The following is a 16681-nucleotide window of genomic DNA, read 5'->3' as shown; positions in this document are numbered from 1 at the left end:
CATGTGGGATCTTAGCTTGAACTCACACCCCTTGCCCTGGAAGGTGAAGCCTTAACCATTGGACCACCAGGGAAGTCCACCACAAAGTCTTCTTCATCATTTATATTTTTAATATTCAGTGAAGTCTCTACCTTAAAGATAATTGCATGCCTTATTTCAAAATACTATTTTTAGTAGGAAAGAATTCATATTGCTTAAGAAAATTTAGAACATATAAGCAAAAAGAAGACAATGCTCTTAGTACTTTGCTGTATATCTGCAATCTTCTTGCTGTGGGCAGAAGTGAATCTTTAAAAAAAAATAATGATCAAATTGTATATATTGTTATGTATTAATAACTTGCCTTCTTCACAATTTATTGGGAACATCTTTTTATATCATTAAATATTCTACCATCCCTCATCATTTTTACTGTCTGGATATACCATGGTTATTATTTTTTAAAAGTTACTATGATAATATATAATGAAAATCTTAGCTAAATTTTTACACACATCTATGACAATTTGCATTGAGTTCTAGAAATGGAATTTCTGAGTTAAAAGGTACGTGTATTTTGGAGGCTTTGATACACACGAAGTCCCCTTGAGAAACACGCTCTTTCATTAACTGTGGATGAGAGAGGGCTGTCAGTCCTATCTATACCTTTGATGAGTAACTGTTATAAATCCTCCTCGACTGTATAGGTAGAAATAAAATCTCATGAATTGCATAGGTAGAAAATACCATCTCATCATTTTAATTTGTCTTACTTTGATAACTTCTGGGATTGGGTATTTTCTTGTAAATTATTTGTTGATCACATTTCTTCCTTTATTGACTTTATCTTTCTGTTCTTTGCCCATTTTCTATTAGAGGAATCACTTATCTTCCTAATGCTCAAGAGTTTTTCATAAGTTAGCTAACCGTCTGACACATGTGTTATATATGTGTTGTATATGTTGCCTGGCTAGTTTCCTGTGTGTTAGGATAGTTCAGAATGTCTTCTGATAGAAAAACATCTTTAGGTTTTATATAAATACATTTTCTTCCTCTATCATTTCTGTCACTAGATATTAATAAGGCCCTCCTTATTCCAAGATGATTGAAGCTGTATTTGTATTTTTTTCTGTGTCATTGGTTTTTGAAGGGTGTGATGTTTCTCCAAAGTCTGCCAGGAAGGGAATTTGGCCATTTGCCTTCAGAAAAACAACAGTGGAGACTCATAAAATAAAGACTGGTCACTGGGTAAAACCACCCAGCGTGTCCTAGAAAGGGGAGGAGAGAGATCTTACACGTTTACTATTCACCAATCCCTTATCTTGCGTCCAGCAGCTCTATTAACTTGCTTTTCAGGTGGAAGAAGTTTCAAATGGAGAAAGTTTGAACGTCAGGTGCATGTTTATTAAACTCTGGAGTGAGACAACTCCTCATGTTGGCCAGAACGGAGGTTTTGGACAGTCAAGACCTTTGTTTTGTTCCCTGGTGAATAGCAAGCGTGGTCATGGTACGCAGTGTGTACATGATGACTGTGCTGGAGGACGAAGGACCTGATGTTGTAATGTGTCTCCTAGGTGTTTCATGGGAAGATCCAAGGGTGTGAGTCCTGCACCTCACTGCTTCCTATTAAGGAGTGGCAAAGTAAGAAAAACTCTAAATGAAGGCAGAAATGAAATTTTCAGGGTTACTTTTCTATCAACTGTAGAGATACTGATTTGTGTGTAAAGGTGAAACTGCCTCAAATTTAGCACAGTAGGATATGGTGCTGAAGACTGGAAAACATTCAGAGAAAAAATTATGTTGGGCAGAGTAAGCCAAATAGAGGCATCCACCCAACAAGAGAGATAAGAGATACCACCTTCCTCCATTTGATGCCATAGCGTGTGTCTAAGGCAGTAACAATCAGAGTTAGCCTTATCTGAACAAGGAAGAAACAGTTCTAAGAAGATTCATTTTCACTGTGGGGGTAGAGCGAGGAGCATTCTGGGCAATAACAGAAAAATCAATTATTTTTCAACCAGATGGAGTGTCCTCATAAATTCAAGGCACAGAACATCATGTGACGTGCCTTCATGAGAATGATGACTGTGAGAGAAAGAGTTTAGGATCATAATTCCAAGCTTGCTTCTAGGAAGAGAGCTCTTTGAAAAGCAGAACTTTGTTCCTGTAAGTGTGGTTCTGTTACATAGTGGCATGTCCTAAAGGCACACCACTCTGCCCGGTTTACATCCACAAAATCCCATTCGGTCCAACCTCTCATTTGGCTACGATTTTCTAAGTTACATGCCAAAATCCTCTCTTGACAGCATGACAACACATACAAAAACACATAGAAATATAAATTATAGATAAAAAATATAAACACAAAACAATAATCCTTCTGGTTAGCAAAATTTATAATAGTAAAATATAATATATATTTATACATATTAACAAGAGGATAACCAAGAAAGTAGAAAGGGTAAAGACGCTGGACAAATTTAAAGTGAAATCCTAATTATAAAGTTTTTGATCAACACAAAAGATTGGAAAGTCAGCTCTTGCAAAAAGCTCCAAGGAGAATATGAAAGTTGGAAACATAGTCTGCAAGTCTGCCTAAGCCCAGGGAGCATGAGAACCCTGGGGAAATGTTTACATACACAGTTTCCTTAAGTGTGAGGCTACAGCAGAAAGCCCAGAAATGTACAAGCATTAAACTCTGTTTACAAGACTGAAAAGGTGAAAAGCCGTGAGGGTATCCACCCTGAATCAACCTGACACAGCCCATGTACACCAGCCTTCGGCAATGGCCCTAAGTTCACAATGAACATTGTGGTGGCTGGGAATACCCCCTGTTTTCTGCCAGCACTAAGCTACTTACCGGTGCGCTGGCTACCTGAGGGCCAGAAATGCACCGCTTCCAGGTAGGTGCATTCCAGACCCAGGCACACAGAGAAGTTCCAGAGTGTGAGGAATGAAGGCACTACCTGGCTGCCAGTGGTTCACTATCAGATTATCCCTGTTAGATTAGTTAGACAAACTGCCAATTCTTGATGCTGTGCAGCCATTCCTGTTTTCTAGAGGGGTCTGTCTCCAACTGACCCAAAAGGGAGCTGTCAGTGCCTAACTGTGATCAGAATTGCTGTGGTGTTTCAGAGGAGCAGCCCTGGACCCTAGGATTCCCAGCTCCCCTCCCCACTCTGTCCAGACATGTCCCTAGGTAAAGTGTCGCGAAGCGAGCTGCGGTTTGGGAAGGAAGGACAGTGATTACTGGGTATGTCCAAGGAAGTGGAAAATGTACAACTCAGATGTTTCCAAGTTTCTAGGAACAGTTCTACTTAGAAAATCAGTCATACCCTCAAAAATATTTCCAGTGTTCTAACTTATATATCCTAACTGATGAGGTGACTGTCTAGTTTTATTTGTGCCAAGGTCTGTTTCCTCCCCAGGGGGTGACCTATTTTTTTGTCTTATGCCAAGAAAATTATAAGAAAAATGCTGACCGATGAAGGTTACACATCATGCTTAATCACCACTTTGACTTGCAATAACATAAAATAAAACATTCACTGGGTCATTCAGGCAAGAACATAACCTCCCAAGCAGCCGACACACCCACCGAGACTTCTGAAATTTCTGAGTCTGGTTCCCAGCTGTGTGTCAAGAGCCAAACCATGACATCAGGTCTTGCGTCGCCCCGGAGAAACTCAGGGCAGGGCTGTCACAGCAGACTGTGCTTGCCAATCTGAGATTTCCCAAGAGTTGTCTTAGCTTTTCACTACATCAAACTGTCAATGATAGAAGCCAAGGTCTGCAATGACCACCATGATGAATCTCCTTCCCTCCCCCACTTCCAATCTTGACCTTGGGGAAGAATACCTGCCCATCTTCCAGGATTCCAAAGCCCACTCCTCAAAGACTGTCAGGGGGCATTATGTGAAATAAGTCAGAGAAAGACAAATATTGTATGATTTCACTTGTATGTGGAATCTAAAAAAATACAACAAAAACAAATATAACAAAAAAGAAAGGGACTCATAGAGAACTAATAAATTAGTGGCTACCAGTAGGGAGAAGGAAGGGGGAGGGGCCATACAGGGGTAGGGGAGTAAGAGATATGAACTATTAGGTATAAAATAAGCTACAAGGATAGATTACACAATGCGGGGAATATAGCCAGTATTTTATAATAACTATAAATGGAGCATAACCTTTAAAAGTTGTGAATCACTATATTGTACACCTGTCACTCGTATAATATTGTCCAGCAACTACTGTTGCTGTTGCTCAGTCATGTCCAACTCTGTGACCCCACAAACTGCAGCGCTCCAGGCTTTCCTGTCCTTCACTATCTGAGTTTTCTCACTCAATGGAGTCAGTGATGCCATCCAACTATCCCAGCAACTATACTTCAATTAAAAAAATATATGCATTAAAAAAAAGGTTAAAGCATTGAACCCAAAGTGGGGAAAGGTCAGCAAAGTTTTCTTTCTCTTTGGCTTGGCTCAGTCAAATGAAAATCTCTCAAAAAAAAAAAATATATATATATGCATTGGGACTTCCCTGATGGTCCAGTGGTTAAGACTGCGCTTCTAGGGAAGGGGTCAGGGAACTAAAATTCCACATGCTTCACAACGTGGCCAAAAAAAACCCCAAAACAATGGCTTACTTTTTTCTGGTCTCTTCTGATGGGGTAAAGCAACCATGCCCATAAAAAGGCCAAACAATGGCCATGAGAAAAACTGCCCCTGGAAAAGGGATCTTAGCAAAAGAACCTCAACAAGTTACATGGGCTTTCTAAAGTTTAGGAGTCCCATAGTAGGTTTTTAAGACCAAATCACCTAAAAGCGCTGTCCAACCCATCACAACCCATGGTTACCTCTTGTTGCAGTCTCTGGAACTGTCTCTCCCCTGTTTTAAATCCTTCAGGGGCTCTCAGAATGCAATCCGTCCCTCCTTCTCTGGGCTCCTGTCTGCCATCTTCCACCAGGGCAGGTGTTCTCAAGCAGGCCTTTTTTGTTCCCTAAAGGGACACTGGCCAATGTGTTGGGACATTTTTCATTGTCACACTGAAGTGGAGGAAGATCTAACACCTCCAACACAGAAGACAGCCTCACCCAACAAAGGACTTCCTGATCCAAACATCAGTAGTGTCACGGTTGAGAAATCCTACTCCAGCCATACAAACTCTATTGTTCTCTAAGCATGGCAGACTTTCTCATAAGCTTCTGCACCTCTACACAGGCAGTTTCCTTTACCTGGAATGCCCTGCCATACTTCTGTGCCCAAGAAATGACTGTGTAGCATACAGAATCCAACTCGAGACGTCACCATCTATACGCTCCTTTCCAGATTCCTCAAAGAGAGATGTTTCTTCTGTGCTTCTCCAGCTTCTGGTACCCACCTCACACCGGTCACAGGGCCCCTAAATTGTCTGTCACCTGCTAAAGGCAGGACCTCAGCCCCATTCATCATTTGTCCCCCAAGTGCCCATCTGGAAATCAATCACTGCATGCTGAGTAATCAATCAAGGAATAAATGCAAATGTTGCCAGGCCATGCCAAGTCACTTCAGTCATGTCTGACTCTGTGCAACCCCATGGACTGTAGCCTGCCAGGCTCCTCTGTCCATAGATTCTCCAGGCAAGAATACTGGAGTGGGATACCATGCCCTCCTCCCGGGGGTCTTCCGAACCCAGGGATCGAACTCATGTCTCTTAAGTCTCCTGCACTGGCAGGTGGGTTCTTTACCACTGGCGCCACCTGCACCTAAGGCTTGCTGGCAACAATATCTGAGGGACAACAGTGTCCCCAACACCAAAAACAACAACAGCAAAAAACTAATCAAATGCTTACAGTGTAGACAGGGGCTGTATTAAACACTGGGACACATATCAACTCATTTCATCCTTAAAACAACCCTGCGAGTTACATACCATTATCACCAGCATTTTACAGATGGGGAAATTGAGGCACAGAGCCATTAAGCCACTTTCCCAAGGTCCTCAAAGCTAGCTGATATTTAAACCCAGACAGCTTGGCCCTAGAGCCTCAGTCTTCCAATATCCATGCCAAGACAATTATACTAACAACTGACAGTCCAGCTGCTCAGAGGCCTCCGAGAAACACAGTTGACACCTCTAGAACAGTACACCAGCAGCAGCCTGTGACCCTGCCTGTCAACGCTGCTTGCCAACCTCCATAATGCTTCTGGCAGGAGACACAACCTCCTCACATCACAGAACGACATGACGTACCCAGGGAAATCCATGGTAGCATAAAGAAGACACAAAGGATCAGTCCCCAAAGTGCCTCTTACCTTGTTCATGCTGTAGGGACTGCAGCAAGGAATCAGACATGTCACAATGCGAGGCAGCTCTTAAAGATTCTCCTTGCTCCTGTTGACCTCACTTCCTGAAGCAGACAGCTGCACTGCAATCACAAAGAAAAGATCTTTCAGAGCAGTCCTGTGTCCAGGGGAACTTTTTGCCATGATGGCAAGGCTCCACGCCTCTTCCATTCAACATGGTACCCACTAGCCATACGTTGCTACTGAGTACTTGTTGCTACTGAGTACTTGAATTATGGCCAGTGCAACTGAGGGCTGAATTTTAAATTCTGTGTAATTTTAATTAAAACTCAATGTAAATAACCATGTGTGGTCAGTGATTACCATAATGGACGGTGCAGGTCTAGAGAGTCTACTCAAGAGTCTTGAGGCTGCAGACACTGGGCACACCAATGTCCAAGGAAAAGTTGGATATCACATGCTCTGAGTGACTGTGGATGCACAGGGAGAAGAACACTCATTCATTCAATGACTATTTTTTGAGTACGTACTATGCACTGAGTACTGAGGATACAGTGACCAGTAAACCAGAGAGGTCAGTTACATAAGGGCTTCTAGTACAGCCTCTAGTCTCCTTGGGAAGGGAAAGGCTCTAGTATATGAGAAGCAAATGTGCCAAATCTCAATACCATGCAGTCCACAAGGAATAAAAGAACAGACTAGTTGAGACTTCCCTGGTGGCCCAGTGGTTAACATTCTGCACTTTCACTGAAGGGGGCATGGGTTCGATCCCTGGTCAGGGAACTAAGATCTCACATGCTGCATGATGTGGTAAAAAAGAAAAAACAAACAACAGACTAACCAATCAAGAAACAGACCAGCATTTGCTGGAGCCTGACTGTACCACTGTCAGGACTTAATAGCTAGAGCCTTCCATGGAGCTTTTTGAGAGGCAGTGTACCAGAAGGAGTTCTACTTTCCATGGGCCAAATGAAGCAGATGACCCAACATCCCCTCAAATGGGAAATAGGGTCCATGTTTTTATCCACATTGTTGGTTCTTTAGGTAGGTTTTTCGATTCATTTGAATTACATTTTAGAACACAATGGTCCTTGTTCAGTTCCAGGATTCTTAATTTGTCAAATATTAAGGAAAAATAAAGAAAGAAAATACATTCAACCACTTAATTGGATCGGTAGCCTTTTCCTTTGAAAGATGTTTCTGGGAGGATTTGAAAGGAGAACAAAACATCGTAAGGTGCCTTATAATCACCTTATTTCTGTATGTTTTCAGGTTGCAGCTAGGAAGGATTTATGTATCTGAATCTTTCCATAAAGCCTGGAATTCGAGGTTCAAGCAGAACTGCAGTGTCTTAAAAATATATTATTTTTAATTATAACAACAGTGTACAAAATATTCAAGAGGAAAAGGGAGACGTACGCAGAATCCCACTGGCCCAGCATCACCTTTAGTTTTTAGCAGACAGCCTTCGTCTATTGGAGAACAACATCAGGCATGTCTGCTGACTGAGTCGAAGGCACTTAAGTCCAAGGCTGTATTCTCCATTTTAACATCTTTCACTAAGGAAGTGATTTTGCAATATATGTTTTCAAAAGATAAACCCTTACTCCACGCAGATTATCATTTTGCAAACACAATGTTATTATAAATCAGAAGACAGGGAGAGGAGACTGCTGATCACTCCTTGGCTATTTGAGACACATAAATTCCAAAGAAAATATTACATTCAGTCATAGCAATAACATATTTTAACAATGATGTACAACATGGAGAGACCCTGGAATTCTGCCTCTGTAGCCTAAATACATCCAAAAACACCCTCATCTGTACATGAGATCTGGGTAATCACTGCTTCAAAGCCAAGAAAATTCACTATCTAATTCTAACCAAGCTTAAAAGTGACTGAAAGAAAATTCTGCATGTAATTTATACTCTCTGAATTTCTAGAAGCAGATGTTAATGAATTTCAGGGTTTTAAAGGAGAAATCTAGACATGTTATTTCCTTTTTGACATATGTACTTGATCCATTTAAAAACTATGGCCCAACAATTAACTGGGAAGTTTGTTCAAAAACCTGGCAGAGATGACTGATGTCACAATTCCATTCAAAGGGACACACTGGTATCAACACAGGAAAGGTGGGCACAAGAAGATAATAACAAACAGACAAGGATTCTTGAGCATAATTTCCCCAAGGAAACCCCACCCAGTTCCAATCATCCCCCTATCCCCATGCCCTGAGAACTTGCTTACATAGCTTGCAGTAAACTAATTTTGGATCCTCTCCTGTCCGCCACGCCTGCCAAGTGTTCTTGTATCGTTTTCATGTATGTCGGTTCTACAACAAAGTCAGAATAAAAACTCTCCAAGGGAAATATTAATCACCTAGAAAATTCTTAATAAATATCATGAACAGATTTTTTTTTTTCTTTGCTCTCACTCATCGGGCCGAGAGTGATGTCATGACTCTTAATGGAAGGCCTTAAAAACAATGTTGAAAATCGTTGCAAATGGCTTTCAGGATTTTCTTAGAAGAAGAAAATCTTTCCAGGTCCAGGATCACAAATCTTTTTTTAGATTTGTGATCTAAAGAATGTGATACTGTTAAGAATACCTTACACAGTGCTCAAAACTGTACAATGCATTTTTATATTCTTTAGTACTGGGATCAATTTGAGTGGTAGTTTTCCTAATTAGGAAATTGGATGCAGAGAGGAAAAAGAATTCTTCTTAGTAATGCTGTAGTAGGCAGTAGACCCTGTGCTGGAAGTGACTTCAAGACACTATAGAATTAAAATAAGTTCAAAGGCCACAAATAAAAGAACCTCCCGAAATAAAACATACACACACACTGAAAGATCACAATTAACACAAATAACCTCAGCCAACAAATGACAGAATTAGAAATTGGATCAGTCTGCTTCTGGACAGCATCAGAAAAGATTAGCCTTATTCTATCAAGTTATTTCAATCTCCTTTGAAATACAGAGAACCTGGTTGTTTTATAGCCAACTCAATTTATGAAGAAGCTTAGAAAAATCCACAGCTTAAAAAAATAAGACTGACTCAAGTATAAAGCATTCAGGGAAAAGATATCAGAGTTACCCTAGTAGAATTAAGGGAGTGTTTCTTTTTTAATTCTATTTTTCAGTGTTTCTTTTTAATTGTTCAAGAAGCTGAGGCCTTTCAAGGGCAGCAGAAGAAATGCCATCCCAACATGTGACTTCCACTCAGTCACTCCTAACAGGATTGGTTCAACCAGCAAAAGCCCATTGTCAACCTTAGGCGTTTAAAAGCTTAGTTGAACTGTAATTCATCTTTCTAGGTGGGTTAAGAAGTGTGGGTGAGCAGGAAGGTAGAGACAGGGCACATGTGAGAAGACGAGAGCAAAGAGAATGAAAAGTAAAGGTGAAGGCTACGAAAAAGGAGAAAAGCAAAGGGCAAGTAAGCAAAAGAGCCTTGGGGACAGGTTCAGTGATATGGCCGACCCCCTCACCAGCCAGTCCTGAGGCTCCTGGGGACAGTGCCACATCCTAGGGCTTCTCCGGGATGATACACTCTCAGGGCTCGGGTGTCAGCAAGTGGGAGTCGGAGTAAAGTGAAGACCGGGCCTACCTGTTTCACCACTATTTATTTACCATCAATCTCCACCTACCACAGAGAAGAGTATGTTAAACTGGATCACTGATAATGGTGTAGAGAGGCATAGTGAGAGTAGAAGCAAACTTTATTCTCTTCTCCTTACTCTAAAGAGAAGCTTAAACATGTCAAATGGCTCTGTGTGTGTGTGTTGCACCATTTCTTAGCCCTTGAAAATGCAACAAATACTTATTACCAATAATCAATGATTCTGGTGGCTCAGACAGTAAAGAATTTGCCTGCAAGGCGGGAGATCCAGGCTTGGTCCCTGGGTCAGGAAGATCCCTTGGAGAAGGGAAAGGTTACCCACTCCAGTATTCTTGCCTGGAAAATTCCATAGACAGAGGAGCCTGGTAGACTACAGTCCATGGGGTCGCAGAGTTGGACACAACTGAGTGACTTAACACCTTCAGTGGCATTAAATACCAATAAAAAATCAATGGAATATGATGAGCTGGGTTTTTCTTCCCACTCCAACTCCTCAATTTCTACCAAGATGCTCATTTTAGAAGGCTTTTCTGATATAACTCAAAGCTGGGGAGTTTTGGCACTCCCTACAGGAAACATGCCAAGAGGAGCCAGTGGTTCATGCCTCACGTTGTCCAAGTTCCCACTGACTTTTACATACAACACAGCCTGAGGTCAGCCTGTGAATCAAGGCCCCCAGTCCCTCCCCTTCCACTGCTGAATCCAGTAGCCTGAGCAAAGGGCCAAAGCATGAGGACCCAAGAGCTTGTGGAAAAGGAATAAGGGAATAAAAAGATGAATGGGCGCTTGGAGAGAAAGGGAGAGCAAGCAAGGTGGTGAGAGTCTAGAAGAAATTCTCTGAATCTAGGACTTAGGAGCATCAGAAATGACGTTAACAGATGAGAGAAATATCCCTAATATCCTCCACCTTAGGGGAGTAAATTTCATGCGTTGGAGTAATTAACACACCTGAAGCAAAGTCTGGACAACCTTCAAGTAGAATCCTTGTGCAAGACTGGAAAATGTAAAACTATTTTATTGCAGACACTCCAATCACTCCCTTCCACAATAAGGGGTTTTGGTGCTGGGATTAAAAGATCCAAAGGTGAAACAGTAAACAGACCCGTCCTCTACCCTAAATACACATACACTCTCCAAGTGGCTGTCTCCGTCCATTCTTCCTGAAAAGACAGAGCAACGTTTCCTGAGAAATATCTTGAAGGTCTTTCTCCAGCCTCATGGTTACATCAGACACGTGGCTCTGACTCTGCAAGACTTCTGTGTTTTTGCCATCCCTAGCTTTAGGCAGCAAACATGCCATAATCTGATTCTGCCCCAAGAGAGAGGACTATGTTGGCCACCCTGCCTTGATCCCCTGTGCCCTGCCCTCATGGCATGCCACAGGAAACACACCACCCAAGTCATCTGGCCACCAAGCATCATCAGGAGCCTTCTTATCCAAGGGTAGGCTAGGCAATTTGAAAATTAATATTCTGAAATACTAACTAGCATATGAGTTATATAGTTCAACAGGAAATTGATAAGGAAGAAATGAAAGGAATATAAAGTAAAGAGACACTCCTGGTAACACAAAAAAAACTTCCCCGAGAGCCAGATGAGGAGTAGCAAGCAGCATGCCAGTGAACAGTGCCAAGGGGTAGAGTGTCTGCTGCTTTCAGATGAATACTTCTGGCACATATGCTAGGGGTTCCCTGTAGTCTAATCCTAAATCAGGATATCCAAGTTCAGGGCTAACACTCTATAAAAGATCAATTTAAGTAATTTAGGAATATCTTAATTAAAGGCACAATACAGAAAAGCTCCCAAGAGGGTGTCTGGATCAGCCTACTTTTAGTCTGGGTGGGGCTATTTAATCCAGAGGACGCAAATTCAGATGCCTAAGGGATAGACTCTTGAGACTCCCTTGGACAGCAAGGAGATCAAACCAGTCAATACTAATGGAAATCAACCATAAATATTCATTGGAAGGACTGATGCTGAAAGTCCAATACTTTGGCCACTTGATGAGAAGAACCCACTCAGTGGAAAAGACCCTGATGCTCAGAAAGAGGAGGGCAGGAGGAGAAGGGGGTTACAGAGGATGAAACAGTTGGATGGCATCATTGATTCAATGGCCATGAGTCTGAGCCAACTCTGGGAGATGGTGAAGGACAGGGAAGCCTGGCGTGCTGCAGTCCATGGGGTCACAAAGAGTCGGACACGACGGAACGACTGAACAACAATAAAGGGGTCAAGAAAGAATGAGATGAGGGAACAGTCAGGCCAGAGGAGAAGACAATGAGGAGCAGGTGGCCTGGACAATCTGCCAAGTGTCGCTCCAGGAAGGCAGGAAAAAGGGACATTAGGCACATGGCACCAGAACTTCTGATATTCAAGAAAGACAAAAACAGTGAGAGATTACATGAAATCACATGCCTTTTCAATGTTGGCAGTTTATATTAATACTTTGGAAATACCGAACGGGTTGGATTTGGTGGGTCAGGTTGTGTCTATTATCGTAGACCTTTCATGTTGGTTGGGGGATTCTTTGTTCCTTTAAATCTCCAAGGCTGATGGCCCCAGCCTGTCTCCTGATCCCCCAGGGTTGCACCGCTGAGGCTTCCCTGGGCACAGGGAGCCCAGTGGGAAGAGTGGGCAAGGAAGGGCTCAGGAACCATGTCAGTCTGCGTATCAACTCTGCCTCTTGGCACTAACCTTCTCTGTGTCTCTCTATTCCTTCACCCGTAAAATTTGAGGAAATTCTTTATACCTCCTAAAACTGTTCTGACAATTAAATGGAGTAACATGAAGAAAGCACAGGATGCATGATGTTAAATAAGATGAGGCTCTTCACCTCTTCCTGTTTCCCACCACCATGCAGCATCATCTCATTATGCTTGCAATTGTACGGAGGTGTTTACCTCTCAATTACCCTACTGGATTACAAGTATTTCAAGGGAAGAGATTTTGTCTGTTTTATGCCCAAATAACCAGCATCTATCCCACCGCCCTATATACAGTAGGCACTCAATATATGCAAATTTTAATTATAATGATGTTATAGACTGAAAGTTTGTGTGTCCACCCCCCTCCCCTCAAATGCATAGGTTGCCTAATCCCCGATATTTGGGTGGAGTCCCCATTGTGGGATTAGTGCCATTATAAGAAGAGATGCCAGAGAGCTCAAATGGGTGCATGCCTTCTTTTTCCCCCTCTCCTCACCACCTGAGGACACAGCAGGAAGTCAACTGTCTGTCAGAGAGCCCTCGCTAGGAATCAAATGGGCTGGCACCTTGATCTTGGGACTCAGCAGCCTCCAAAACTTGAGACATAAACTGCTGCTTAGCCTCTCAGGCTATGGTATTCTGTTATAGCAGGCTAAACTGTTGTTGGCAAGCATTTAGGAAGATCTTCCTTAAATCTAGCTCCAACAGAGCCTTCTTCCTCTCAATTTATGTTCTTTTGATCCTTTAATGTCAAAATCTATATCTACTCCTGACTTGGCTAGAATATAGTGAGGCTAAATGAAAAAACACCTTCAAATTTAAGAATGAAATCCTGAAGAGTTTTCTCTTGAGAAGTACGTTTAGGTCAACAGGGTACTATCTGGGTACTCTTTGTATGCCTCAGAAGAAAAAAATGAAATGTAAGAGATTTCATCATCCTACTAATAACTAGAGTCATGCCTTAATTTTAGCATCCTCAACTCATGTTCGCCAACAGTGCATATCACTGCCTGCTGTGGACTTGGTGGCTGGCCAGAGTTTGAGGCAATCCCCAGTCCACTTGTCCAGTTCAGATTGAGAAGGCTGACCTGTATTCATCTAGGACAAAAGTTTACTAACCATGACTGACTGATTCAGGTTTCTTTGATTTTGTTCTGAAAGAATCCTAGCGACCTTCCAACAATCTCAGCTTCCCTCTCCTTTGGGGCGTTTGCTGAACAATTCATACAAACACATTTCCTGTGATTTGGTGAGAAGGGAAAATAACTCAACAGAAAGCCTAGTCGGTGGATGACTTCAGAATGACCCACTGAAAAGGAAGCAAAGACAAGGAAATCACTCTGAAAGTATCTCTTTCCAGAAGCTCAAGGGGAGCAGACATCTTTCCAACAAAAGGTTTTCAACTGAGGAATTGAAATATTCTCAACAATACCTCGAGGATAAGGCATAGTGAGAAACGACCGTCTTATTGGGGGCAAGTGTTTACAAGTGAAACTCATCTGTTTAGCCAGCCAAACTGAGTGTGATGCCTTGTTCGTCTTGGAAGAACTTTTCATTAATCTTCAGAAGAAAGCTCAATTTGGCATGACCGGCACCTGTTGAAAGCAATCTCAAGGATTCACTGTTGATTTCTGCTTTCCTGACACTCAAATTCTGTCCTCTGAACACCAGCTTCTCCACAGTGTGGCTTGTTCTTCATGAGGGCACCCTGTGTCCTAATGTTTGCTTCTCCCAGGGTGCTGGGGCATTCAATGCTCTCGAATGAGTTCAGTGTCATCAGAATGAATGACGTTCTCATACTTCGCAGATAGTGCACCTGGGGACCCCCAGAGTCATTCAAACATCAGAACACTGGGTGCCCATCTCCCCACCCCTGTGCCCCCAACTCTCACCTGGAGAGCCCCACACAGACTCTGGGGGGAATGGCATCTTGCTGCTTTGGGTCAGCAATTCCTGTGTGAGTGTAAACACCCACTGCAGCTCCTAGAACCTATGGCCCAGTCGGTGGTATTAATGTTTTCCCATCTGGGAACTTCCCTTTCCTGCCTTCGAACTTGTGCTCGTGCTTAATCACTCAGTTGTGTCCAGTTCTTTGCAACCCTGTGGACTGTAGCCCGCCAGGCTCCTCTGTCCATTGAATTCTTCAGGCAGGAATACTCCAGTGGGTTGCCATTTCCCTCTCCAGGGGATCTTTCTGACTCAGGGATCAAACCTGGATCTTCTGCACTGCAGGTGGATTTGAGCTCACGAGGCACTTACTATTTCCAATTTCCAACATACCTAAGGATTTAGGGGTAGGTAGAGTGGGGCTGGGTGTTAGAAGGGGGCCAGGCTGCATGACCTCAGGATTCTACTCTGCCAGAAATGCCTATCTGGGTTTCCCTAACCTCAGTTCTGTCATATCCAGTGGCTATTTGGCTGTACTTCAGGACAGAGCCAGAAATACGTTCTTTGTAGCTGATGCTGTATTGTTATGACTCACAGCCTGACTTTTCCTCATAGCAGAGCCATGCTGGGCGAGGAAGAGCTTAAGGATTAGGTCAAACATTGAGAACTGTGCTCCCAGTCAGCATCAGCAGCACAGGAAACTACCCCGAGAGAGCAGTCACCTCCCAGTGCTCTTTACACCCGGCTAAGTCTGTCCTGGGTCTGAGGAAAGGAATGTGCCTGGTGTTAACTTTCCAACGATCCAGAACTGGGTGACCGCACGCTGACGTTTTGGTAGCATGAGAAGCAAACAGGACTAGGAAGGAGACCAGGACGCAACCAGCTCCCCACATCACAACTGTGGTCTGGAGAGGGGCCGAGTTCTCCCACAGCAGCCAAGAGAACAGCCACAGAAAACGGCTCCAGCCGCCGACCTGGAGGCCTCGTCCCGGGGGATCCTCTGATCTCATTACAGCAGTCGACACTAGTCCTCACAAAACAAACAGAGGAAATTTATGCCTGCCTTCGCCTGGGGAGAGCTCCGCATTCCTCACTTAACGAGAGTTCCAGCTTCAGAGACCACAGCCACGGGCTGGGGAGGATGTCTGCTTTGCTCCAAAGAAAGAACTGAGGTCCTGCCTCTTCCCCTCATTCTGGGGCTGGACAGGAAGGAGGTGAGCCTGGAGAGAGCCCCTGAACTGATGAAGTTCCCTTTCTTCTTCTGTCAACCCCACCCTGCCAGGCACAGTCAGTGGAGCCACTGGCTCTTGAATGGCCCTGGGAAAGCGCAGCCTTGAAGGGTTCCACCTGCTAAGGCCAGAAGCCCAAGAGAGAGGCTGTCTCGTGGAACAAAACTCGACATCGTTTGGTGGGAAAATTTTTTCCTTAAAATACCCTTGCCCGAGCTTTGGAAAACTTTATCTAATCTGGGGTTTCCACTTTTAGAATAAATGGAAAGAGGAAAAAATTATTTTACACCCTTTAATTTCATCTCAGACGTAACTGAATGCTTGGTTCAGGAGGAAGAGGGTAAACAAATTAAGGACAGACTGGTGGTTTTGAACTGCAAGTGCATGGAGACATTTTTGGTTGTCACGATTGGGGGAGGGTGCTACTGTCATCTAGCAGGTAGAGACTAAGGATGCTGGTAAATATCCTACCAGGCACAAAACACCCCCCATAATAAGACTTGTCGGCTCTAAAATGTCAAGAGTGGGATAACCAACAAGGATCTACTGTATAGCACAGGGAATTCTGCTCAATGTTATCTGGCAGCCTGGATGGGAGGGAGGTTTTGGGGGAAAATGGATATATGTATATGGATGGTTGAGTCCCTTCACTGTTCACATGAAACTATCACAACACTGTTGATACCCCAATACAAAATTAAAAGTTCAAAAGGGAAAAAAACATGTCAACAGGGATGGAATTGAGAAATTCTGATACAGAGGCAACACTCGAGGATGTGGGTAGGTTTAAAAGAGTGCCAATTCTTAATCACATTCCAATAATGTTGAGAGCATGCAGTCAAAATGTGCACAAGTAACTGTGAAGAAGGCTGAGCACCGAAGAATTGGTGCTTTTGAACTGTGGTGTTGGAGAAGACTCTTGAGAGTCCCTTGGACTGCAAGGAGATCCAACCAGTCCATTCTGA

At 43.2% G+C, this 16681-nt stretch overlaps 1 protein-coding gene across 3 annotated transcripts in view; it reads right to left on the bottom strand.

The window, feature by feature from the left end:
• Window positions 1-16681, bottom strand: part of BACH2 (BACH transcriptional regulator 2) — a 386540-nt gene that overhangs the window by 284861 nt on the left and 84998 nt on the right. For all 3 annotated transcript variants that reach the window (XR_015133130.1, XM_086317709.1, XM_086317710.1), the window contains exon 2: window positions 6277-6389. Coding sequence is in view for 1 of the 3 variants with exons in the window: in XM_086317709.1 (XP_086173835.1) it covers window positions 6277-6285 (9 nt within the window). In the remaining 2 variants the exon portion in view is untranslated. The remainder of the gene's footprint in view (window positions 1-6276; window positions 6390-16681) is intronic.

Source organism: Bos grunniens, chromosome 9 (assembly GCF_055505025.1).
Source record: "Bos grunniens cultivar Pamir isolate PY7600 chromosome 9, Bosgru_T2T1.0, whole genome shotgun sequence".
NCBI lineage: Eukaryota > Metazoa > Chordata > Mammalia > Artiodactyla > Bovidae > Bos > Bos grunniens.
This window is presented reverse-complemented; position numbering and strand designations above follow the sequence as displayed.